The sequence below is a fragment of the Psammomys obesus genome, unplaced genomic scaffold (genome assembly GCF_907164565.1).
Source record: "Psammomys obesus unplaced genomic scaffold, mPsaObe1.curated_primary_1811, whole genome shotgun sequence".
Taxonomy (NCBI): domain Eukaryota; kingdom Metazoa; phylum Chordata; class Mammalia; order Rodentia; family Muridae; genus Psammomys; species Psammomys obesus.
This window is the reverse complement of record NW_026596034.1, coordinates 37,504,200-37,527,790: the sequence shown is the minus strand read 5'-3', so window position 1 is coordinate 37,527,790 and position 23,591 is coordinate 37,504,200. Positions and strand designations below refer to the sequence as shown.

At 53.5% G+C, this 23,591-nt stretch overlaps 1 protein-coding gene across 1 annotated transcript in view; it reads left to right on the top strand.

Moving 5' to 3' along the window:
- The first annotated feature begins 4,052 nt into the window (after nt 1-4,052).
- Piezo1 (piezo type mechanosensitive ion channel component 1) overlaps nt 4,053-23,591 on the top strand; it is a 59,524-nt gene continuing 39,985 nt past the window's right edge. The window contains exon 1 of the mRNA XM_055620934.1: nt 4,053-4,389. Within this exon, the coding sequence (XP_055476909.1) occupies nt 4,326-4,389 (64 nt within the window). The 5' untranslated portion in view covers nt 4,053-4,325. The remainder of the gene's footprint in view (nt 4,390-23,591) is intronic.

Here is a 23,591-nt window from a genome sequence, read left to right as displayed (position 1 = left end):
GCCAGGGCTATTACACAGAGAACCCTGTTTTGTTTTGTTTTGTTTTGTTTTGTTTTGTTTTGTTTTGTTTTGTGGGGGAGGACACAGTCCTACCCTGTAGTCCAGACTGGCCTTGAGTTTGGTTCGATCCTCCTGCCTCTGCCACCTGAATGGTGGGCTCACAATGTATACTATGTCCAGCTTCAATGACCAACCTTCTAATCTACCTGGCATTTAGGAAGCAGGAAAGTTCTAGGTACATCTCCAAACAATAGATATGAAACTGGGGTCTTCAATACACTTGTCCAGTGTTATCACAAGCAGGGGCAGACTCGAGACAAGTCTTCAAGTGGGAAAGAGTGGGCAAGGTCAACCCCTGGGCTCCTGCCCGGCACTGGGCCGTGAGGGTGTCTATTACCACGTGTGGTAGCTGGCTTGTGTGAAAGCTTTAAACTTATGTGTCCCTTGAAGGCAGGAGGGCAAGGGACAGCTCCAAGTATGCTCAGCAACACGAGTTGGGGTCCTCTCAACCCAGAGAGGCCTTTCTGGGTTCACCAGCTGCTGACCCTTAGATTGAGGACGAAGAAGAGGGGAATGGCCCATCTGTTAGAGCTGTGTCTTGATAGAGCCTGTTTCTGTGCCCAGGCCAAGGCAGCCCTTTGGAGTAGTCCCTCGATGTGCCGGCAAAGGCAGGTACCAGCCAGCTTTCCGGATGCATTTTTCTGTTTCCAAAAATGGGACCTGGCACTGGGCAGAGGTATACTCGGGGAGGTAAAATAATAGCTTCCCAGCTATCACAGTTGCTGGGCAGGAGTCAAGGAAGTAAGATGCTGGCGAAATCAGCAACATGGGCCACCTCTGGGGGTTCGGGGAGGCGTTAAGATGTGCTATTTGAAAACTGTGCAGCTCTTTTTTTAAAAAAAAAAATATCTCTCTCCTAATTATATCCCAATCACACTTTCCCTTCTCTCCACTTCTCCCAGCCCCTCCCAGCCCCCACATCTTCTCTGTTCCCCTTCAGAATAAAGCACACCTCCCAGGGATGCCAACCAAACAGGGCCTAGCAAGGTATGATAACTAGGCACAACAAACAAACAAACAGCAAAAACCTGTTTGCTATAGTAAATCACACAGCATCAACTTGGCATTTTAATCACTTTTCATTTTTTCAAGACAGGGTCGCTCTGTGTAGCCCTGGCTGTCCCTGGAACTCACTCTGTAGACAAAGCTCTGTTCAAACTCAGAGATCCACCTGCCTCTTCCCAAGTGCTGTGGCTAAAGGCCTGTGCCACCACACTTGGCCATTTTAATAATTTTAAAGTGTGCAACTGAAGGACTTTCAAAATCCTCTACCTCCTCTTCTTCATTTCTGGAGATAAAGTGGTCCATCCTAGCCTCAAAGTTGCAATCCTCATGCATCCTGAGAGCTGGACTGACTGCTTTGTGCCACCATGCCTAGCCCTAGACTCTTCTAAGTTCCCATTTCCCAATCTCCTCCCTCCATGCACCCTGCTCTGGCAGCCAGTGTCTTGGCCTCCCTGTCTGACTATTCTACTCTACTCTCCCCGTCTGACTCCCTGGCTTAATCTAGATACTTTCATGAAGTCCAGCATGATCCCAGCACTCTTAAGAGGGAGGCAGATCTCCATGAGTTGGAGATCAGCCTGGTCTACACAGCAAGTTCCAGGCCAGTCAAGGCTACATATTTTTTGAGACTCTGTCTCAAAAAATAAAATAAAATAAGATGGCTACTTGTCACTGGATAGATACAGTTTGTCTAGCAGTCCTTGGCTGATAACATTTGGCCTGTTTTTACCTTTTGTCCACTGTGGATAGTTGTTTTTTTTTTTTTTTTTTTTCTTAACACTCAGATTTCAAGTTCTACATTGGTTTTTGAGCCTTAAAAAAACCAACCAACCAACCAAACAAACAAAAAAAATCAAACAAACAAAACCCTGGGGTTCTACACCATTTGTCCTTTCTGTCAGACTCTCACTACTAGGCTCAGCATTTTCCAGATGTTTGACTAGCAACAGTGCTATAATTTGGTTCCCTTCTATGGCCACCCATTCACCCACTAATAGAACTTGGGGTGTTTCTGCAAACCAGGATCAACATTCCAGTATAGACAAGTGGTGATGACTGGATTATGTCTCAGAAAACATGGGAATCCTAGGGGCACAGCTGAACCCCCCTGTCTGCTCTGGCCCACTTCCATTCTCCCCAGCTAGGGGACAACCCCTAGCCAGCACTGCATAAACTCTGTGTGGCAGTACACATCTGCAATCCTTCACACCTGGATGCAGGAAGATCAGGGGTTCAGGGTTATCCTTGGCTACAGAGCAAGTTGAAGCCACGTCAAAAGAAAGAGGAAAGAAGTGAGAAAAGTGATAGAGAGGTTCCAGGGCTCTTACTGGCCTGGCCTGCTCCTTTCCTGTTGTTTGGCAAGCGACAAGTAGGAAAGTTCTGATACTAAGGATCTGGTCCGTTTTGTGAATTGTATTTGATTTAGAGTGTGACTGACTATGACATCAAAAGGTAGGAGCTTGCTTGCAGGCTGAGGCTTCATGCCTGCTCTGTTGCATGTGAGGGTAGCACGGGTTTCCCAATGGTAACACTGTATCTTAGAAGCTGCTTCTACAATACAGGGAGTCTTCAGACGCCCTGTAACTGCTACAGAGAAGATGCAACAGTGCAGGATACATTTTAGCTTCTTTGAGAGTTCCTGTGCTTGCACCTTTTCGTTTTCACCTTTTGCTAATTTGACAGTTTTGGGCCACAAACATTTCCGTTCTTCTAGAACAGCGGTTGGTTCTTAACCTTCCTAATATTGGAACCCTTTAATACAGTTCCTCGTGTTGTGGTGACCCCAACCATAAAATCAGTTGGTGGCTATTTCGCAACTGCAATTTTGCTACTTTAACCAATAATAATGTAAATATCTCTTTATGCAAGATAGCTGATATGCAACCTCTGTGGAAAGGTCGTACAATCCCAAAGGAGTCACGACCCACAGTTTGAGAACTACTGCTCAAGAAGGTCTGAATGGTTTTCTGAGCCTTCCCCGTGTCTCGGCGGCTCCCATTCAGAGCCAGACTGGAGGTCCATCTTGGAGACCAAGTTAGGCAAGGTTTAAACACCAGAGGTCCAGGGAAAGCCTGCATTTCTGGTGGTTTTGGAGAAATGAAGGTTCTGAAGTGATGACTGGTTGACTTGAGCCTGCTCGTGCCCAAGGCTCAATCGTGGTCACACCATCTCTCTTGGTCCCTAAGCTCCAACTCTACTCATTCTCCACTGCGGCTGAGTCTGGGCATGCTGAACTTGGTGCAGCTGTACAGTCCTGAGCCCTTTTCCCTTTCTTCTTTTCTGAGCCAAACCAAGGCGGCTTGGGTGAGGTACCCAGCACACGCAGGTCTCAGACCTGGTCCGGCCACAGTGGGACAGCAGGTGCTCTGGCAGCATTTGCAACTGTCTCTAGCACACTGATTAAGGCCAGGCCACACAGTGGGCTCGGAGTGACTGGAAGCAGGCCCAGAGCCCCAGTCCAGACCACTGGGACGCAGCTGTGTGGTGGCAGGGCGGCACCGTGTCCCCACCCCAATCACCAAGGCCTGGCCAGCGAGGCCTCCGAGGTGCTGCGGTTGGAACTCTGGCAGCCCCCAGGGGTCGCTGCGTCCTCACAGCTTGGGGAGCAAAGCGAAAGTTGCTCCAGCCACGAGGGGCGCAGTTGCGCGTGGGTGCTCCAAGGGATCTGGGGAGCCAGGTCCTTGGGAGTCTTTTAATATTGCCCCAATCTCAGGTCCCTGGCCCCGGCCCCCCCCAGAGAGAAGCGCCCCCCGAGCACTGTGCGAGTGACGCGGTGGGCCACACGGGGTCCTCGGGGACGCGCGGACCAGGGTCTCCGGCTCACCGGCACCAGCCAGGCCGGGAGGGAGGGAGACTGCGCTGGGCAGCGAGGGGTGCCTGGGCCCGCCAGGCCGTCGGGGGAAGCGCGGGGGCGGGCACTCCGGGGAGGGCGGGGGCCGAGCTTATAAAGGCCCGCGGGCGGGAGCAGCAAGAGAGCCGCCGAGTCGCCGTCCGGCCCTGCCCGGCCTCCGCGAGCCGCCCAGAGTTCCGCCCGGGGCGGGCTGACACCGCAGCGCGCGGGCTCCGGCCGTCGGTAGCAGAGGGCGCGGCCGGCCGGGACCCCGGCCCGAGGCGGAGGCCCGCAGGAGGTCGTTGCAGCGCCGCGCCGCGCCGCACGTGCGGAGACCCGCCCCGAGTGCCATGGCGCGCGGTTCCCCCGGCCCTCGCGCGTCCCTTTAGCTGCGGCGGCGGGACCCCGGGCTGCCCCCGGGCCGCGGGGCATGGAGCCGCACGCGCTGGGCGCCGGGCTCTACTGGCTGTTGCTGCCCTGCACGCTCCTGGCGGGTGAGTGGAGGGCGCGGGCGGGAAGGCTGCGTCCGGGGAGCGCCGCGCCGCGCCGCCCGGCCCCACAAGGGTGCGCGCGGTCGAGCAGAGGCGAGGAGATTCCGCGGGGCTCGCGGCCCAGGGCGCCCGCATTCCTGAGGCGTGAGCGCGCCGGCGGCCTCGGCGGGACCGGGCCCGGCACCGAGTGGAAGCTCGGCAGGCGGGCAGCGGCAGAGGCGCGGGTCCCCTGAGCCCCAGATAGCGCTGGGCGTCTCCGCGCGGGCTCGAAGGAGAGGCCCCGGCCAGGGGCTGTGTGTGTCTGAGACGGGAAGGGAGCGCGAAGTTCTATTCTCTTTGGTGTTTAGGAAAACAGCAAGAAGGACGAAAAAAAAAAAAAAAAAGTCGAACTTGCATCGTGATTTCCTGACGAAGCCTAGAGCTTTTCAAGTTAGAATCTTCCTACCAGAACTAATGTTCCAGCCCTAGGCGCAGTCCCACTTCGGAGGCTGGCCAGCCCCATGCCTTGAAAAGAGCTCCTGTCTTCCCCGTGCTCTACTTGGTTACCGTCCAGAGGGACTGGGGCACAGGGCGCCCCAGGAGCTTCTGGAGTTCCCCAACCTTGGCGTGTGTCCCTTGGCTTGCAGAGAGCTTCTGCCCTTTGGTGTTATAGGTGCGGGGCTCCTTTGCAGCTCTGGCCTCACTCAGGGCCCCGTGCCCAGCCGCTCACCCCCCTTATGCCTGCTGAAGCAGTCAGCTCCCCTCCGCATGTGACCTTCTCCACGGTCTGATCAAGTTAGCCCGCAGAGAGTTGAAGCAGTTTGCGCTGCGAAAGTTTTTCTGCCCCGTGGAAATTCATTTGTCAGGTGGGGGATTGTGTATGAGTCCCTCAGTCCCCCCAGGGACACTGCTCGCTTGCCTCCTGTTTTAAGTAGCTCTCTTAGGCACAGGCTCCTGGGGTGTCTGGCCACCTGGGCAAACCCTACTGCGACTTCCAGACAGGCTAAGTTTTGATTTGTAGGACCGAAATGTGGTGGGGCGTGGAGGAAATTTTTCAAGGCAGGAATCAATGAAAACCATTGAGCTTGGAAAGGAGGAGCCAAGGGGACACTGTCCTCAGCTCAGCCCGGACTTAGGATGAGCCAAGGTTCAGGGCCCACATTGGTGGCTTGTTTTCCTCACCGGCCTGTACACAGGCCGGCTGTAAAAATAAGCCAAACGGGAGGATGATGATGTGGAAGACAGGCACCCTTAAAGATGCCTTAAAGAAACAGCTGGAGCTGTTTCTCAGGACACCTGAGGCTCCTTAGCTGTCTGTCAGCGCTTGGGGAAAAGAGGATCAGGACAGGGAATGGGTGGTCTTGTAGCGTGGAAAGAAAGGCTTCTTCATCTTCACGGAAGAGGTCCTCTTCCACAAGCAGGGCCGTGCTTAAACAAAACTGGCAGACTTTGCTCTGACAGGCCAGATGGCGAATGTTTTCACATCATGAAATACTCTGATTTTTTTTTTCCAGCTGTTAAAAAAATGCGAAAACCATTCTTAGCTGGTGGGCAGTATTGAAGTCAACCTCAGCTCAGGCCCAGCCGGCTGCTGGCTCGAGCTTATGACCCCTGAGGATGGGTCAGGGCTCTGAGCTCCCTGGCTTTTCAGCTGCAGTGTGTGGGTGGCAGGGGAAGCTTCCAGTGTGAGTCTGGTTAGGACGGGAAAGAGGCCTTGCCAGCCCAGGGGGTTCCCACCCAGCCTGTGTGTTAGTCACCTGGGGAGCTTTCAAAAGAATATTGATGACTAATGCTCCTGCCTTTCCTTAGGCCCAAACTGTTCCCCCAATAAAGTCCATTCATGAGAACATACCCAAGCATAGGCCACACCTACCCTGACACTGAGCCTGGGTGTGGGCTTGGTCATCAACAGTTTTCTTTATTCTGGGGGAGGTGGGCAGGGGACACAGAGCCAGCCAAGAGCTGGTGACACAGGAGGTGCTGGCATCCCATTCGTTTCTATGGGGCTTAGTCATCGCTGCGGGGACCTCTTGCTGGAGGTGGAAGATTCACTCCATCTCTTGAGAGCCCTCCCCCTCCCCCTCCCCAGGAACGCTTTGAGTCCTGTGTTTTGGAAACAAGGGCTTCACAGGTTAGTCATCCTAAATGCTGGGTGCTGGCTCAGGCCTTCTTGAAGGTCTGAATCATCCTGGGGTGCTCAGCCCCCCCTTGACACTCCCCTAACAGGATGACAATCTGAAAAGCCAGGCAAGGTGATGCCCCAGTCTCAAAGGAACAGTGACCAGCCCAGGCAGACTCAGCTGGTGACTTGGAAACCTGGGGATCAGGACTCAGAAGGGATGTTTTGTGCTTGGGAGAGAAAGGACACGTCTCCTGAGTCTTGGCCTCACAGGGGAACTAGGAACATAAAACCCAAGCAAGAGCCAGGTGGTAAGAAAGCTCCCACGTGGAGGGTGATGACGAGAAAGACTGTGACAAAGCAACATGGTCTCTGCTCTCAGGGTGTCCAACACATGGCACGTGCCATAGCATGGGAGGCACATCCCTGATGCAGTGGCACCTGGGCTTGGCTGATTGTCTCTGTTTACAGTCGGCATGTGTCCTCCTTCTCAGAGTATTTTCATGGTCAGCCATTTACTGTCCAGCTGTGAGGCTGGAGGTGGGAATGGTATCTGGCTTGCCCCCCAATCCCCAGTCCTGGCACACACACACACAGCTCAGAGAGGAACTGGCCAGCCCTCCCTCAGTGGTCAGATCTATTGCTGCAGCTCAGGGCCAGAGAGAGCAGTAAGAGGGCAGAGAGTCGAGCTTTTCCTGCCGCAGAATGGGTGAGGTCCTACTTCCCCTTGCAGCACTGTGGGGGACTCCCTGCTGAGCTTCAGTGACTGGGCCTGGCAGAGGGGTGGGACCCTGCCCTATGGGCTGGGCCTGGGAGGGCATGAGCAAACAAGACAGGAAACCCACCAGATCTCAGGGTGTTTAGGGAAGGAGCCGGTGACCATTTCGAGAACTGATGGCTGCTTGTGCTATGTTCTTATTGTAGGTGGTCACTGGCAGCCAGGGGAGGGTCCTGCAGAGGGAGTGACCTTGCTGGGGTGGGCAGAATCCTGGCCCCAGACTGCTTCCTGGGCGGTGCCTCTGCCTGCTTGTACTGAGGACACTAAGTTTGCTCTCTTACTGTCAGAGCTGGGTGGGGTAAGCCCTTTGACTCCCAGTCTTGGCCCCCCTGCACCTCTGAGATCTCCTTTCAGTTTTGTTACCTATTATAGAAATGTAATTAGATGTTTGCTTCTTCATTTGCATTTTTTTCTTGTCACTAGAGTTCAGCATTTACACCTGCCTTCTATCCCACCATTGGCTTTTGGGCTCCCTATCAGAAGGCAACTGCTTAGGATTAAGAAGAATTCACAGGCCCAAGAGCATGTCTCTTCCCATCCATATGGGATGAAGTTTCCTTTGCCCACTTTGCTGGCAGGTACCTATTTAAGGTCACCGGGAGGGCAGAACCTGCTGGAGCATGTGCCTGTGCCACAGGTGATGAGTTTGTGAGTGAAAGACAGCAGACAGCAGACAGTGGCGGCCAGTCCATTCATCTTGCTCTGAACTTGCCTGGCCTTTCGCCTCTTTCAGGGCCTCATCCCCTCCCCTGTAAATGGAGCTATAACGGCTTCAAGGCCACTTCCAGATTCTGTTTTCTGGTCCCTGGGCTGTGCATCTCACACCCAAGCTGGGGAGGTGGAAGGGTCGGCTGTCTTTGGAGAAAGACAGTCCTTCCTTGGCTTTGGTGGCTAGGTGCTTTGCCGTGTGTGCTGGGAACCGGCCATCAGCGGCTAGGTCGGTTTTCCGGGAGCTGAGCAGAATGGGGCTTCCCACCACTGGCTTCCCTTTAACACAGAGGAGTCTTCTTGGGAAAGTCAGGCACTGGTGCCCTCAGTTGCCGTGCATAGACCTGCCTCGGGGAGTCTCCAGTTCTGTGCCCTGCATGGACCACCAGGCTGCACATGCAGCATGCAGCTTCCTGAACCGTCCCGGTTCAGCCATGCGTCCTCTCATCTAGGTCTTGTGGGACAAAGTCCTGGGTGGCAGCCAGGACCAAGTTCTGGCTCCAGGCCAGTGATGCCTGGGCACGGGGTGGGCGTGGGACTGATGGACGTGGTGGTAGAGGTAGGAGCACTCACCCCTTTCTGACCGTGAGCCCCCGCAGCTGTGCATCGGTGGAGAGAGGAACAGAGGGAGCAGCTGCACCCACAAACAGGCTCCCATTAGCCCCTCTCAGAGGGGCCCCACATAGGACCATCCCAAAGGACTCTCTAATAATGACACCCCAAACAATCTCTCCAACAATCCCTCAAAGTGGGGCACCCCGGAAGTGCCTTCCAAAGTCTCTCCCTCTTTTGTCTGAACAAAACAGTATGAATGGACAGGGCAGGTGACCTTGTGGCCTGCTGCTGGGTTGGACTCTGAGGGCCAAGATGGCTTGGGTGGCAGAGAAAAGCCAGGGTGGGGTCTCGAGTTGCAGGAAGAGGAGGGTGTAGGATAGGGGTCAGCTAGTCCAGACGGAGGGAATAGGTAGCCAGGCTTGAGGATGAGGTCACTGCAGCATTCCAGGGCCTGCTGCCTCCTTAGAAGGAGACCAGCTGGGGCTTGGTGGGCGGAGTGCTGCTGGAGTTAGCGCTGCTAGGATTTGGGGTGGGAGTGCAGGAGATCCCTCCCTGTGCCTGGCCCCTCTTTGCAGAGAGGCCTCCAGGACAAGAGCTGGGCGTGGGGGCATGGGAGGGAGGCTGGGCAGAGCCTGAGGCTCCCCCACAGCCAGGTTTTCAATTATAGTGATCCCCTTATCTATGGTTCATGCTCTAAGACTCCTGGTGCAGCCTGTCTTTAGTGACCAAAGCCTGAAATCCCAGCTACCCTGGAGGCTGAGACAGGAAGATCACAGGTTCAAGGTCTGTGTACGTCAATTACCAGGCCCCGTTTCAAAGGAAAAAGCAGAAAGAGGCGCTAGTGAGGTCGCCCGGTGATAAGAAGCCTGGGATGCGTGATAGCCTGGGTTCAGCTCCCAGCACCAGGAAAACCAAACAAAGAGCCCCGGTGGAGCCCTGTCGTGTACTCAGCAAACCATTTTTCCTAAAACAAACAAAATACCTTCAGGAGATGTTGGAAATCTGCCATTGTACCAAACAAAGTCTTTGTGTCATCCATCATTCTGTATATGCACCTGCGATAAGATTTAATGTACATACCAGGCTTAGGAGTGAACCGTAACAGCTAATGATAAGATTAAATAATTACCACCATAGACGGCACTGAAACTTATTTAAGCCCAGCCTGGTGGCACAAATCTTTATTGCCAGCACTAGGGAGGCAGAGGCAGACAGATCTCTGTGAGTTCTGTCTGCTAGCCTGCTTCTCAGTTTCAGAGTTTCAGGCCAGCCAGTACTACATAATGAAACTCTGTCTAAAAAAAAAAAAAAAAAAAAAAAAAAAAAGGGTTTAAGGGTTGGCAGGATGGCTCAGTGGGTAAAAGCTCCAACGTTGTCCTCTGAGCTCCATACATACTACAGTACACATGCCCCACCCCATACACACACACAAACAGATAAAATTTAAAAACTGAAAACTTAGGAAACACATACTTCTGGAGCGCAACATTTAATATTTTTGGACTGTGGCTGGGTGTAGGAAGGTTGCAAGCTAAGGTGCTAAGGTCAGCTGAGCGTAAATTCTGCTTTAACCCTTTGAATTTCTAACCCCACTCCCACCCCATTCCCAGGAGGGCCTTGGTCCTGTCCTAGCTCTTTCTTGTCTCAGCATGAATGGCATGTGCTGCGTGTGGCCTGCTGCTACAGTCTTGTCACCTCATCTTGTAGTTGGAACATCCATGGTTGTTCTGAGGTTCCCCCTTATGCCCTTTCCTTCAGTTGCTCACAGGTTACTGGTATTAAGGACCTCTGTCCTTTCATGTGTTTCTCTGGGCTGGATACTGTGTGGGTCCTGTCCCATTTGTGCATGAAGATAGCAGGCTGTGTCCAGGCAGTCACTCACACTGGTCTCTTGGGGAACTGGCCACCATGAGAAGCGAGCATCAACTTATAGGGGACAAGGACAGCTGTCCAGCCAGACCAGCCTCCTGGGTGATATCAGATGCCTTAGTCAATATGTCCAGCCTCCTGACTCCCCATAGCCATCCCAGAAACCCTTGCTGAGTGGGGTGGGTCCATTTTTCTGGTATGTTTTAATAGCATAATTATAGGGGGTATTTTTGGTTCTCTCGAACGGGCTGACAGGGTCAGCCACGACTGTTTACCAGGCTGCAATGTGCAATGCTATTTTTCTCTGGAAGTATATATAGCTGGGGCCATTTCTTCCCTGGGCTCAGGCTGCTGAGGGACGGTGGCCACTTCAGTCTCCTGTGGTTTCCTTTGCCATTGAATGGGAGCTTAAAATGAGCCCAGGGAACAGCTGCTGGGCTCTGAGGAGCGTGAAGCTGGGCTGGCCTCCTATCTTAGTTACTGCTCTATTGCTGTGAAGAGACACCATGAACAAGGCAACTTATAAAAGAAAGCATTTATTTGGGTGCTTGCTGACAGTTTCAGAGGGTTAGATGTCCATCACGGTGGAAAGCACCAGGCAGGCCTGGTGCTGGAGCAACAGCTGAAAGCTTACCTCTGATCTGCCAAGGTGGAGGCAGAGACCGGGAGACTGGACATGGTGTGGGCTTCTCAGAGCCCACCTCAAAGCCCACCCCCAGTGATACACTTCTTTTAACAAAGCCACACCTCCTAATCCTTCCTAAACAGTCCACCAGCTGGGAACCAAACCTTCAAATATATGAACCTATGGGGCCGATCTCATTCAAACCACCACGCCTCCCATCCATGCCCTGAACCGTAGGGTAGGGTACCTGCTTAGCCTGGTAAAGTCTGTAAGAGCGCCTCCTTACTGCTGCTTGCTTCTCCTGGGTCTAGAAGCCACCCCCATCCTCCAAGCCTTGGCTATCATCCCAAGACCCTTTAGTGGGAGAATTGAACTGCTAAGGAAGTCCCCAGGGTCTGCACTGAAAGCAGACCCTTGGGGTCCCGAGGGTAAGGTGAGCCTGGGAGACCACAAGCACAGACTTTGGTATTCACTCCTGGAACCCCCAAAACCTGTTGTCTGTCTGCTGAGGCCTCCCGCTCCAGCTCCCAGAAGGTGTGTCTGCCCCTGGGCTGTGGCTCCAGCATGCTCCTGGCCCGCCTTCCCTCTTCCCTCTCTCTCTCATTGCCCTCTTCCCTCTCTCTCTCTCTCATTTACTTGATTTCTGTTAAAACACTGTTTAACAGCATCACCCTGACAACATCGCTGGGAGTTTTAAAAGGGAAATGAGGGAGCTACAGAGATGGCTCAGCAGCTCAGAGTGTGTACTGCTCTTGCAGAGGACAGGAGGTCAGCTCCCACCACTGACACTGGGCCTCTCACAGACTGTGACGCTCTAAGACTCCAGACACTTAGACATCCTAGCACAGCTGCTCTCACATGTACCTTCTCCTGTCCCCCACATATACACTCTATAGATCAGGCTAGCCTCAAACTCACAGAGATCCACATGCCTCTGCTTCTCAAGTGCTGTGATAAAAGGCACGCATCACTACCTCTCAGCTTCACACGTATGCACATAAATTAAAAAATAAAATCTTCAAAGGGGAATGAGACTGTCCACTAGCCCGAGGGCTGTTTTCTTCCAGCTCCATGAGGACCCAGCAGCTCTCTCCTGCCTGTGCTGCTGAGGCCATGGCAGCCACAACTGTCCCTGCCTTGCCAGGATCATGCCAGTGTCCTTCCCTCCAAGCAGTCCCCAGAGCTGTGTTGTCCACTCTGAGAGCCTTGGATCTTTGACCTTCCAGTCTCGGCTCCCTCCCCAATCCATGGCAGCAGGCGCTGCGGGTGGGAAAGCCGCTTCTAAGTGGGCAAATCCTTGTTTCTTTTTAAAAGATTTTTATTTTTGTGTTCGAATGTCCACGTGTGTACACGTTCATGTGTGAGGGTGTGTGTGTCCTATGGTGCATATGTGGAGGTCCGAGGACCTCAGATATCGGACCTCCACCTTGTTTGAAGCAAGACCCATCTTGTTTGCCACTGTACTGTGTCCTTCAGGCTAGCTGGTTTGTGGGCTTCCGGGGGATTCTCCTGTCTCTGCCTCTCATCTACACACAAGGAGTCCTGGGATTACAGACAAATGCCACAGTTTACACGGGTTCCAGGGATGTGCATGAAGGTCGTCAGGCTCACATGACAGACACTTTCACCCACGGAGTCTCCCCAGCCCACATAGCCTGGTTGTTTTTTTGTTTTTTTTTTCTTTTGGGGGGGGTGTTATTTTGTAAGTTTTGTTTTGTTTTTCCTAGAACTCACTCTGTAGACTAGGCTGACCTCAAACTCACAGAAATCTACCTGCCGTAGCCTCCCAGTGCTGGGACCACTGTCTTAGCCTGGTTTCTAAGGAGAAATAGACGATGGGTGTAGCATAGTTGGGGTACATAGTTCTTGCTCAGAGCCAGAGATCTGCTCCAGCAGCCCTGCCCTCCAGCCCAAGCCCCTTCTGTTAGCACTTTCTCTGTTCTGCCTTCCCAGGTGGATCCCTAAGGATGCCCTTCCAGACATCCCCCTCATCCAGAGCTGGGTCACTTTGCTTCCCCCCAGCCCGCAATATCAACTCGCCTGTCCTCTCCTCCCTATCTGGTCACTGTCCTTGGCATTCACTTGGCAACCGTATCTGTAAGACCTGGCCTGGCCAAGGCTGTCTTAGGCTTTGGGTTCCCACTGATATCTCCCAGTTTCCGGTACACCTGAACCATGAAGCCTGCCCAGGGCCTGCAGGGTTTTCCTTCTAAAGTGTTATCAGCACCCAGTGGAGCCCGCAGTTCTGCAGCGCTGCCTGGTGAGGTTCAGCAGCTGACAGTTCCCAACCGTTCCAGAATAAGAGGGTGAAAGGACCTCCATGCTGGCCCCAGCTCTGGCTGCTTTGCCTGGGTCTGGGATTCAGTGGGCCCACGGATCACGTGCTCCTCCTCTTCACTCAGGCGTGTGAGGTTTATCCCAGCTGCTGTGTGCTACTGCTCCCTTTTTGTGTTTTTAGACAACGTCTCCCTACATAGGACAGGCTGCTCTGGAACTCAAAATCCTCCTGCCTCACTCTCCACAGATGCAAGATTCACTGTTCTGCTTGTGTCATGAAGTGGCTGTGGGGAAAGGACTTCATCTTCCTGAGGTTCAGGGGTGTAAGCTCAAAGACAGCCTCCAGCCTCTGGATCCTACTCATGTGTGCAAGGAAGGCCCTGGCATCCCACAGCCTGTGTGCGAGTTGCCGAGGAGGGGCCTCCCGTGGCTTCAGCTTGCTTTCTGTGAAGCTGAGCTGGCGCTTGGGCCTGGTATGTGACCCTTTCTGAGTTCACTGTGAAGTGTCCCTTTATGTCTTTCAGCCATTTAAAAAAAATTGAATAACCTCTGTCTTGGTTTCTCTTTCTTTGATTCTCTATTCTGGGGTGTGTGTGTTTGTGTGTGTGTGTGTGTTCATATGTGCACACAGGTACACAAAGAGACCAGAGGCCAACCTCAAGCATTTGTCTTCAGGAGCTGGCCACCTTATTTTCTGACCGAAGATATCTCAGTAGCCTGTAACGCTCCAGTTAGACCAGGACTGAAGGCCAGGGAGCCTTAAACTGTTTTACTCACTTTTCTGTTTTACTCACTCTACAGCCCTGGCTGGACTGGACCTTGCTGTATAGATTAGGGTAGCTTCAAAGTCACAGCGACCCTCCTGCCTCTGCCTCCTGAGTGCTGGGATTACAGGTGTGCGCTGCCACACTGGACTCCCTAGCTTTTCAAACACGTGCCTTCTTGAGATTGAACTCAGACCCCCATACTCACGGCACGATCACCCGACTGAGTTATCTCCTCAGCCATGTCTTAAAGTTTTGAGATGGGGCCTTGTGCAACTCAGGCTGGCCTCAAACTTCCTGTGTAGCCAAGGGTGTTCTTGAACTCCCAACCTTCCTCTTGAGTGCTAGGGTTACATGTATGTGCCACCATGTACTAGGGATTGAAGCCAGGGCCACATGCAGATGGCCAACCGAGTGTATGCTCAGCTCTGTCTGAGTCAGGATCTCACTAAGTAGCCCAGGCTAACCTCAAACTCTTGATCCCCCTCCTAAGGGCTGGAATTACAGGTGTCTGGGTCCCACCTGGCTTCCTTTATTTCTGATCCTTGGAGTCTATGACAAATTTGACATCTCAGCCCTCTATTAACTGCACCATAAGGTTTTTTGTGCCTGCGTGGTATACCTATTCCAGTGTTCCCGGTGTCATTCTAGGGGCAGGCCCTTTTTAACCACACACTTCACCTGTGTGACTGCTGCTTACTCTGTCTAGATGGTCACTTTTCCACAAGAATGCTTTCACTCCATAGCCATGTGGCTCTCCCTGCCTTGCTGTGTAGCTGGACCTTGTCCTGCCTACCACCTGCCTGGATGCCTTATGGAATGTCCTGTTCCACCCTCCCACACACACACCCACATACACACACACCCACCCACACACACACCCCGTCCACCTGCTCAGCCTTCAGTACTTCGGTCAGACTTCACACCCCATGGGCCTCGTCCTGCATCAGAGTGGCTGTTCCTTCCCTCCCTGCACTCACTCCTGTTCTGAGAGTCACTGGCCTGAAACCAGGGCCCTTGGGAACGTGGACTTGCAACGTGGCCTCCGTGGCCCACTGGACCTGGGGTCTTGTGTTTTGGTGTCCTGACTCTTCTCGTCTTTGACCCCAGGGACTGTCGTGGCTGTCTCTGTACCCATGAAGACCCCAGGCACCAGTCTGAAGGGTTGGGTAGTTTCTGTGCTTGGCAGATGCTGTGCCAGGGGCTCACATGTTGTAGGTGTGGGCTACTCTGATGACTCGTGTCTACGGATCCTCTGGGAGCCCAAACAGTCTGTGGCCCCCAGTCTCCTCAGAGGCTTAGTGCTAGCCAGCTGAGTTGTCCCTCAGGCCCTGTCCTTATCTGGGACAGCATGCCTTGTGGGGTCTGGGTACAACCTCTTGCCTCCTTCTCTGCCTCTAGAACCCAGCACTGCCATTGGCTGGCCCTACAGGGCTGTCCTGTTTCTGCTCCATCATGTAGAGGTGGCTGGGCCTATTGCCTGAAGCTTGACCTGGGGACAGTGGCCGGGCCTTGCATGTCTGCAGCCCCATCATGCACTCCTGCCTGAGCCCCGTGCCGTGCATCTGTGGTTTACTGTCTATATTGGCTTAGTGAGGTCAGGAAAGGAGTTGCCATCCTGTAGGTGGGGAGGGAATGTCAGCAGAGGCCCAGGGTGGATGTTACTCCAGGTGTCAGAGGTCACACCCCTCCAGTCTTGCCTGGTGACATGTGACCACGTTTCAGGCTGTCCTAATTCCGTTTCTGTTGCTGTGATAAAGTATCCAGACAAAAAGGCAACTGAGGGAAGAAAGGGATTTATTTTTAGCTCATGATTCTGGGTCACAGTTCATCACTGTAGGGACGTCACAGCGGCAGGAGCTTGAGACAGTTGGGCATATCACCTCTGCAGTCAAGAGCAGAGAAAAGAGGCTTTTTCGGTCACTTGCTTGTACTCAGCAAGTGATTTTTCTCCTCTTACACAGGTAAGGCACAGGTAAGGACCTCTGCCTAGGGAACAGCACCCCCCACAGTGGGCTGGGTCTCTCCCATACCCATTAATCGTGAAGACAAGCCCCCACAGACATACCCACTGGGTAACCTGATCTAGACAACTTCTCAGCTAAGATTGGTTCTAGCTTCTGTCAGCTTGACAGTTAAAACCCACCATCGCAAAGACCTTATCAGTGGGTGCAGCCCTTCCCAGCTGGGGGGAGAACAGCAGCTTAGGCCCTAATCTTCCTGGATCAGGAGTATGGGGTAGAGGCTCACAGTGCTGTGGGAACAGGGACCTAAGAAAGCTGTTGCTGTTCGAAGGGGGGTCCTGCTTAGAGGAGGCTTGGTGGAACCTGAACCCTTAGACAGGCCTCTGTAAAGGGCCTCCTGCCTCAGTTTCCAGTTCTCACAGTGAAGACAAGCCTAGAGAGTAGATTAAGTGAAATATGGGGTGATTGCAGCTGTGTGTGGTGGTCAGGGATGCTATGGATGGGATGTCCTGGGGCTGCTCTGGACCTTCTTTCTGACAGCGTAGGTAGACAGCAGGGATAGGTGTCTCCTTTGCTGCTTGCTGTTACACTGATGGTCAGTGGTTATCCCCGACCTTCTGGGACTCTGTTCCTCAGCCTGGGAAGCACCAGCCTTCATCTTCACTGGGTAGTCATGGGTGAGGCTGAGTTTCCCCAGGACTTTCAAGGCAAGCTCCTCCTCTTCTCCCTCCCACCTCTACACTTGTCTATAGTGGGTGGGAAAACCTCTTCCACACCTCCATTCAGGCTCCTCAGCATCCCTCTACATCCTCCAGCACCCCCTCAACTGTGTAAAGCACAGGATGTAAAGCTCCTTATGAACTGGAGGCCCAGGTGACACCTTGGCCTTCGGGCTGTGGGAGGAGCTATAGTCATTGCTGTCAAGGATAAGGAGCCCTGAGCTCTGGACCAGCAGGCTGAGTTACATTCCAGAGATGACAGGCCTTTCCACAGAGGCCAGTGAGGAAGTATGGGTGTTCACAGCCCCAGGTGTGGCAGAGAGTGTTGAGACACAGTTATCCTTCTCCTTACTCACTGGAAGAAAACTGGCCCTGCTGGGTGGCCTCACCAGCTTGTGGTTTTGCCTTTGGGGGAGTGGTAGACCCAGGTGGGGGCCTCAGGAGATAGGTGTCTCCCACCATCTTAAGGGCTTGAAGCCAGAGCCTTCACTCTTTGCCAGACTCAGGCTCAGGTGCCATCCTGAGATATCCTAGGTCACAGCCCACCTGCCTGTGGTCAGGACCTGGTGGTGTGAATACAGCAAAGGCCATCCATTACCCCTACTATCCCCAGGTCACTCGGGATTGAGCCCCTGTCTTTGGTTATTTGTGACTCAAGTCCCTTCTTCACTGAACAGTGTTCTGAGTTAGATTAGCTCCAGGAAGATGTGGAGCAGGGGTAGGATAGCCACGAGAGCCCCCTGGGCTCTGCCGAATGCCTCATGGTGGTTGTGAGTGACATTTTAGAACTGTGATTGGCAATGCAGGGCAGGATGAGGACAGGTCCCCGGCTTAGCATCTTGTTGAATCCTGTCTGTCCTCAGATGCTCTGACTCTCAGCTGTGCTGCTGGATGCCTTTGGGCAATATACATAGCTTCTCTGAGTTTTTGTTTTTGTCACAGGGTCTCTCTGTGTAGCCTTGGCTGTCCTAGACTCACTTTGTAGATCAGAATGGCCTCAAACTCACAGAGATCTGCCTGCCTCTGCCTCCCAGAGTGCTAGGATCCAAACTATGTTTTAGTAAATTCTCCTTCCCCCTTTGTTTAAATGTTTTAAGTTGTGTCTATTTTATGTGACGGTGTGTGTGTTTGGGGTGCATGTGAGGTCAGAGGAGAACCTGTCTTTTCTTCCACAGCACAGGTCCTGGGGTCAAACTTAGGTTGTCAGGCTTGGCACCCCTTCAGTCTGAAGGTGGGGCAGGTCACCCAGGCACGGCAGTTCATACCTATAATCCCAACCCTTACCTTAGGAGACTGAGGGAGGAGGATTGCTGCTAATTTAATGCCAGCCTGGTCAGCCTGGGCTACAGTGTCAGATGCTGTCTCAACAACAGCAACAACAACAACAACAACAAAATACTGCAGGACTGGGCATGGTGGCACACACCTTTAATTCTAGCACTCTGGGGGCAAAGGCAAGTGGATCTCTGAGTTCAAGGCCAGGCTAGTTTAGAGTTCCAGGCCAGCCAAAGCAATATAGTGAGACCCTGTCTCAAAACAAAACAAAACAAAAAAAACAACGGCAGAAAAGCAGAAGCACCGTCTCCTGCACAGCACGTGGGACACCCCTCACGGAGCCTGTGTGGCCAAGTGCTTGCCCCAGCAGTACCTGGAACAGCTGCCCAGTACTGAAACTATTCTGTGTGGAGGCTCCTTCCTCCAGCTAGTCTTTTTAAAGTCCCAGCTGTACGGTTATCTATCAGTGATACTGCTTGGCCTCTCTGGAACGGCTCCAAAGGCTGCATCGGTGGAAATGCCTTAAAAATCCAACCTGAGGCAGGGCAGGGCTGGTGCACAGGCCAGATCTCTCTCTCTGCAGCCACAGTGAGCTGCACATCATGAGGACGGCACAGGTTAGCCACCTGCTTACACCCTTGCCTGTTGCCAGTGTGTGCCGTCGGGCATTCTGATGGCTGGCCAGGTGAGGAGATCAGGGGTGGGATTGGACGTCCGCTGCTGGGTGCCTTTATAGGCAAGTTACACAGCTTCTCTTCACTCTGAACCCTTCACCTTTAAAAATGGGCTTCCTGCTGCCAAGTGTGGCTACTGACTTCCTTGCTCAAGGCAGCCCACAGCTCAGCAACTGAGCCAGAGCTCATTGATAAAAGGAGTTTGGCCACAGTGCCCTATGGCTTCATCCACTCTGAGGCCCTCTGGCTGAATGTCTGTGGGCAAGTTCTCCTCTAAACTGTGCCATCTGTGCTGTGGTATCCCTACACTGCCATAGCAGCTTCATGTAGCAGCTGCTGTCCTTGGCCCTACCAAGCAGGCCCTGGGAGGCTGAGCAAGACCTTCTGTCCATTGGATGTGGCCAGCCACAGGGCAGGTGGTTACAACTGGCGACTGGCGTTAGCTGATTCCCTGAGACACAGTGTGAGCTGAGGGCACCATTGGTTCCCTCAAGCTCAGCGGGTTCTGTTTGCTAGCCTGTGAGGTCCAAACCATGCATCTTTGAAAGGGAAAGTGGTGGGTAGATGGTCAGCCATCAGGGTTAGTGGGTGTTATCTCCGGCCAGTGAGGTGTCAGGCTCTCTTTGCTGAGGCCTGACTGTGAACTGATATTGGAACAGGTCTTAGAGGCCACTGTATGTCTCCTGTTGGGAATGGTCAGAACCTCCAGTGATCTGTCCCTCAGATCACTGTCCACACTGTCCTCTGTCCACACTGACCCCAGAGGAAGCAGCATGTGGCAGCCCCTTTAGCCAGTCACCCTCTTTCTATCTATTTGGGGAGTAAAGGAACCTGAGGTCTGCCCTGGCCCCACCCACCCCACGTTCTTGCCAGGGATAGCCCCTTAGTTTACCTGTTCCTCCTGTGTTAACCCCGGCAGCCTGATACAGGGGTAGCGCTGGTTCTGTTGTCTTTAGGCCTCTTCCTTCCTGGGAAGGGGCCAAGCTCACCTTTGACCCTTCAGAGTGATCCTTAGAGGCCCACAGGAAGCCAGGAAAGGCTCTTTGGGGTCAAAGGCCACTGGAGTCGGGAGTCAATCTCAGAATTCCACGGCCTGGTGTTTCCAAGGCTGTCCAGGGGCTCAGCAGCCCTTCTTGCATCCCCAGTGAGCAGTTTCCAGGAGGCGAAGAAGGAAGTTCGCAGTTGCGAAGCTAATGGCAAGCTGTCGCCATGTCTGTTTTTTAATTACTGTTTTGTCTGTGTGAGGCTGTTGGATCCTGGAGTTATAGACAGTTGTGAGCCGCCATGTGGGTACTGGGAATTGAACCCGGGTTCTCTGGAAGAGCACTCGGTGCTCTTAACCATTGAGCCATCTCTCCAGCCCCTCATTTGGAATTAATTCTTTGAAGAAGATAGGATTGTCAACCCACTTTACAGATGAGGAAACTAAGGCCCAGAAAGTCAGTCAAAAGCTGAGCCAGGACTCTGGCAAAGGCTGTTCTGGCCATTAGGCTGCTGGGCACAGCCTAGGTCCTGGGAATACACAATGTCTCAGTACTTCTGGCCTGTCTTTCATCCCCAAAGGACAGCTGTCCCCATCTCTAGACCCACTGAGGCTGTGTGGGACATGTGGCCCAAGCTTGGGCTGAGGGTGAGAATCTGCCTGCATTTCACTGGTAGCAAGGCTGCCGATGCAGCTTCTCTCTGGGGGTGGGGGGAGAATGTGGCTGTGAGGGGAGCTCCACCTTCCAGGGTGGGGCTGGCAGGGAGGGCAGCCGCTCTGGACACCGGGCAGAGGGACCTCACCCTATGGGGGCTGACATTGAGGCCCCTGGGGACCCCAGGGGATGTCTGCTGCTGGCTTCACCATCAGGAATTAGATTAGTTTTCCATAAAAACAGGATGTGGTGGCAGGAGGACTGCCCGCCCGCCCGTCGTTTTTCTCACTCCTCTTTTTCCAGGAACTGAACATATAGCCCTTGGCCGGCACTGTCCCTGTCCCCACCCTGCCTGCCTGTGCAGGGAACAGCCCGCACTCTGCTCTTAAGTGGCTTCTTAAAAGGCTTCTCTTGCTGGCCAAGGGAGCTCACTGCTTCTCCTGGAGCCAGTAAGCCTCTGTGGGGATATTCTGGCAGTGTTCAGGGGCCAGTGCCCAGTGACCCAAACCCTTCTTCCCACACTACACTATCTCCCCTCCCCAGGACACATGACAGGCACAGAATCAGGGTTCATGGGCCCCTCTGTGAGCCCCTGCTCTAGAGGTCACAGGTTTAGAGGAGCAATGCTTACTGTAAGCAGCTGCGGTGTTGCTGAGGAAAAGTCTCCAGGCCGTGCACCTGGAGGAAAGTAACAGAAAGTGGTGTGCCTGGGCTGGCAGGCTCATTAGGAGAGCCCTGCCACTCGATGAGGCATGGAGTGTGTGAGCTGTGAGGGTTCTGTCCCGTGAGTGACAGGTTCCACAAAAGAAGCCTGTGGAAGCTGAGTTGCAGTCCTTCTCGCTCCATTTCTGAGTCCTGTAGGGTGGGGGCATGGTCCCTGGGGTTGAAAGCCGGCTTAGTGATACAGTTCTAGATGGCTCTGTCCCTCCTGGCATGGTTCATCCTCCACCAGTGGGGACGGCAGTCGTGCCCCCCCCCAGGTGTTCCAGGTCTGTCCTGTGAGTGTAGGACCTGTTCCTTGGCTCAGCTGGTAATGCTCTGTGGGGCTCTAAGATTGGAGCAGAGGAAGGGGTGAAGCCATTCTCCCCATCCCCCAAAGGAGAACAGCATGACTCAGCCCTCAGCACCTCAGCACCCTCGAGGGAGTGGTGATCAGAACCAGAGAGGCCTCTCAGTATCTGTGGAGGACTGGGCTGCTCATCAGTCTCCTCCCCGGCAGGTCTGGGGCTCCTGGATCCGGCCTCTGTGTCCTGGTCTTGGAATGGCTGCTGTGGGTTGAGCAACACAGCTCTACTGCCAGGCTCTGCAGGGTCCCCCTCCTGCCGGGAATCCAGCCGTTTTCCTCTATTCCCGTTCCAAACATCCTGCAGCCACAGTCCTGGAATGCCCTTGGAAGTGACCCTGGGGTAAAGCACAGGGCTCACGTAGTTCCCTGGAAGAGTTCTGGGGAGACAAGGGGATTATGGGAGCCAGGTAGAGAGCACCAGCTTCAGCTGGCTCTGATGGGGAAGGTAAAATAGCAGGAAGTGTGTCCCCATTCTCTTTTCCTCTATATTTTAAAGCCTTGAAAATTAAGATCACAAAGTGTTCTGAAAGTTGATCAGGGGTCTTCCACGAAATGGGAAACTGAGGCTTGCTGGGCCTAGGTTTTCAGCAGGCCCTCCATGGTCATCTTCTCTACACCTACCTGTTGGGGTGAGACCAGGCATGGCCACCAGTCTGGTTATTAGAGCTGATATTGTTGAATTTGCCCTTGATCACTTACCTTCACAGTACATGTGGAGACTGGCACTTTGCCACCCTGCCTGTGGCCACAACTGTTGAGCAGAACTTGGGTCCAGGCCTCCTGTTGGTTGGCTGTACTTTGGCCCATCTCCTGCTCATGTTGGGGTGCTGGGGCTAGGGCGGGGTCACCTGTTGCAGAGTTTTAGACAGGAGTGTTCCAATTGTCTATATCTGTCTTTATCATCTATCTGCTTATAGTCTGTCTCCTATCATCTGTCCATTCAGCCATCCATCTTCTATCTGTTCTCCTGTCTGTCATTTACCCATTTATGTAATGACTGGAAGATGGGGGGGTCCAGATGCCACTTTTCTGCTGGGCTGGGGTGCCTAGTCAGGGAACTTCCCCCACCTGGCTGCTTCCTGGGCCAGTGACTACTTCCTGCTGTGCTAGCAGCCAGAGGCAGTCAGGTAACATTCCTCCAAGGTGCTGGGGAGGCTCTGGAGAGCTGGGTGGCCTATGACCAGGCCCTGGACAGCTTACATAAGGCGGAGTGAATTCACTAAGAGGTGCTGTGGTGGATCACAGGGCAGTGATCTGAGTCAGTGTACAACACGGGAATGTGGGGTGGCCAGAGCTGCGGAGGCCAGGTACCCACATCTACAAGGAAAGCTATGGCCCTAATGCGTGGTGGCCAGAGGGCTTCCAGGTACCAGAGTTCCTGTGGAGCCTACTTCCTTTCTGGGGCAAACTGCTACGTGTTACTGCTAGGGGAGCTGGTCAGAGCAGGCCACAGTCTCTGTGTTGTCCCAGCAGCTGTGGTTCAGGGCAGCTTGCTGTGGGATGTGCTCTCACCAGTGTGCATTTATACAGGCTGTAGCAGGCAGAACTAGAAGTGTGGCCTGTACCTTGTCTCTCTTCCTCAAGGGAGCCCTGAAAGCTACTGTTATAGGGAGGGCACCCCAGGACTGCACTATATAGGAAAGACTGAGCGGTGATTTGAAAGGCTGTCCGTTATAGGCTCGTGTATTTGAATCCTTGGTCCCTAGTTGGCAGAAGTGTTTGGGAAGGATTAGGAGGTGTGGCCATTTTGGAGGAGATATGTCACTGGGGGTGGGCTTTGAGGTTTCAAAAGGGTCTTCCCAGTCAGCTCCCCGCCTCATGCTTGTAGATCAGATGTAAGCTCTCAGCGACTGCTCCAGCTCCATGCCTGCCTCCCTGCCTGTTGCCATGCTCCCTGCTGTGATGGTCATGGACTCTAGCCCCCTGAAAGTAAGCCTCAATAAACTCTTTCTTCTGTAAGTTGCCTCAGTTGTGGCGTCTCCTCCTAGCTGTGGAAAAGTGAGATTCCGCATTTCTGTGGGCCCTCATGTGGGGCTGAAGGTAGGGCTGGAAGGCCCAGCTTGAGGACTTGTGCTCTGTAAGATGGTGACACCTAACCTGGGCATGGAAAACAGATAGTGGGGCGTATGACCCAATGAGGGATCCTGTTCTGTGACTGACACCCAGTGCTTCACTGCAAGTCCTGCCCTGTCACCT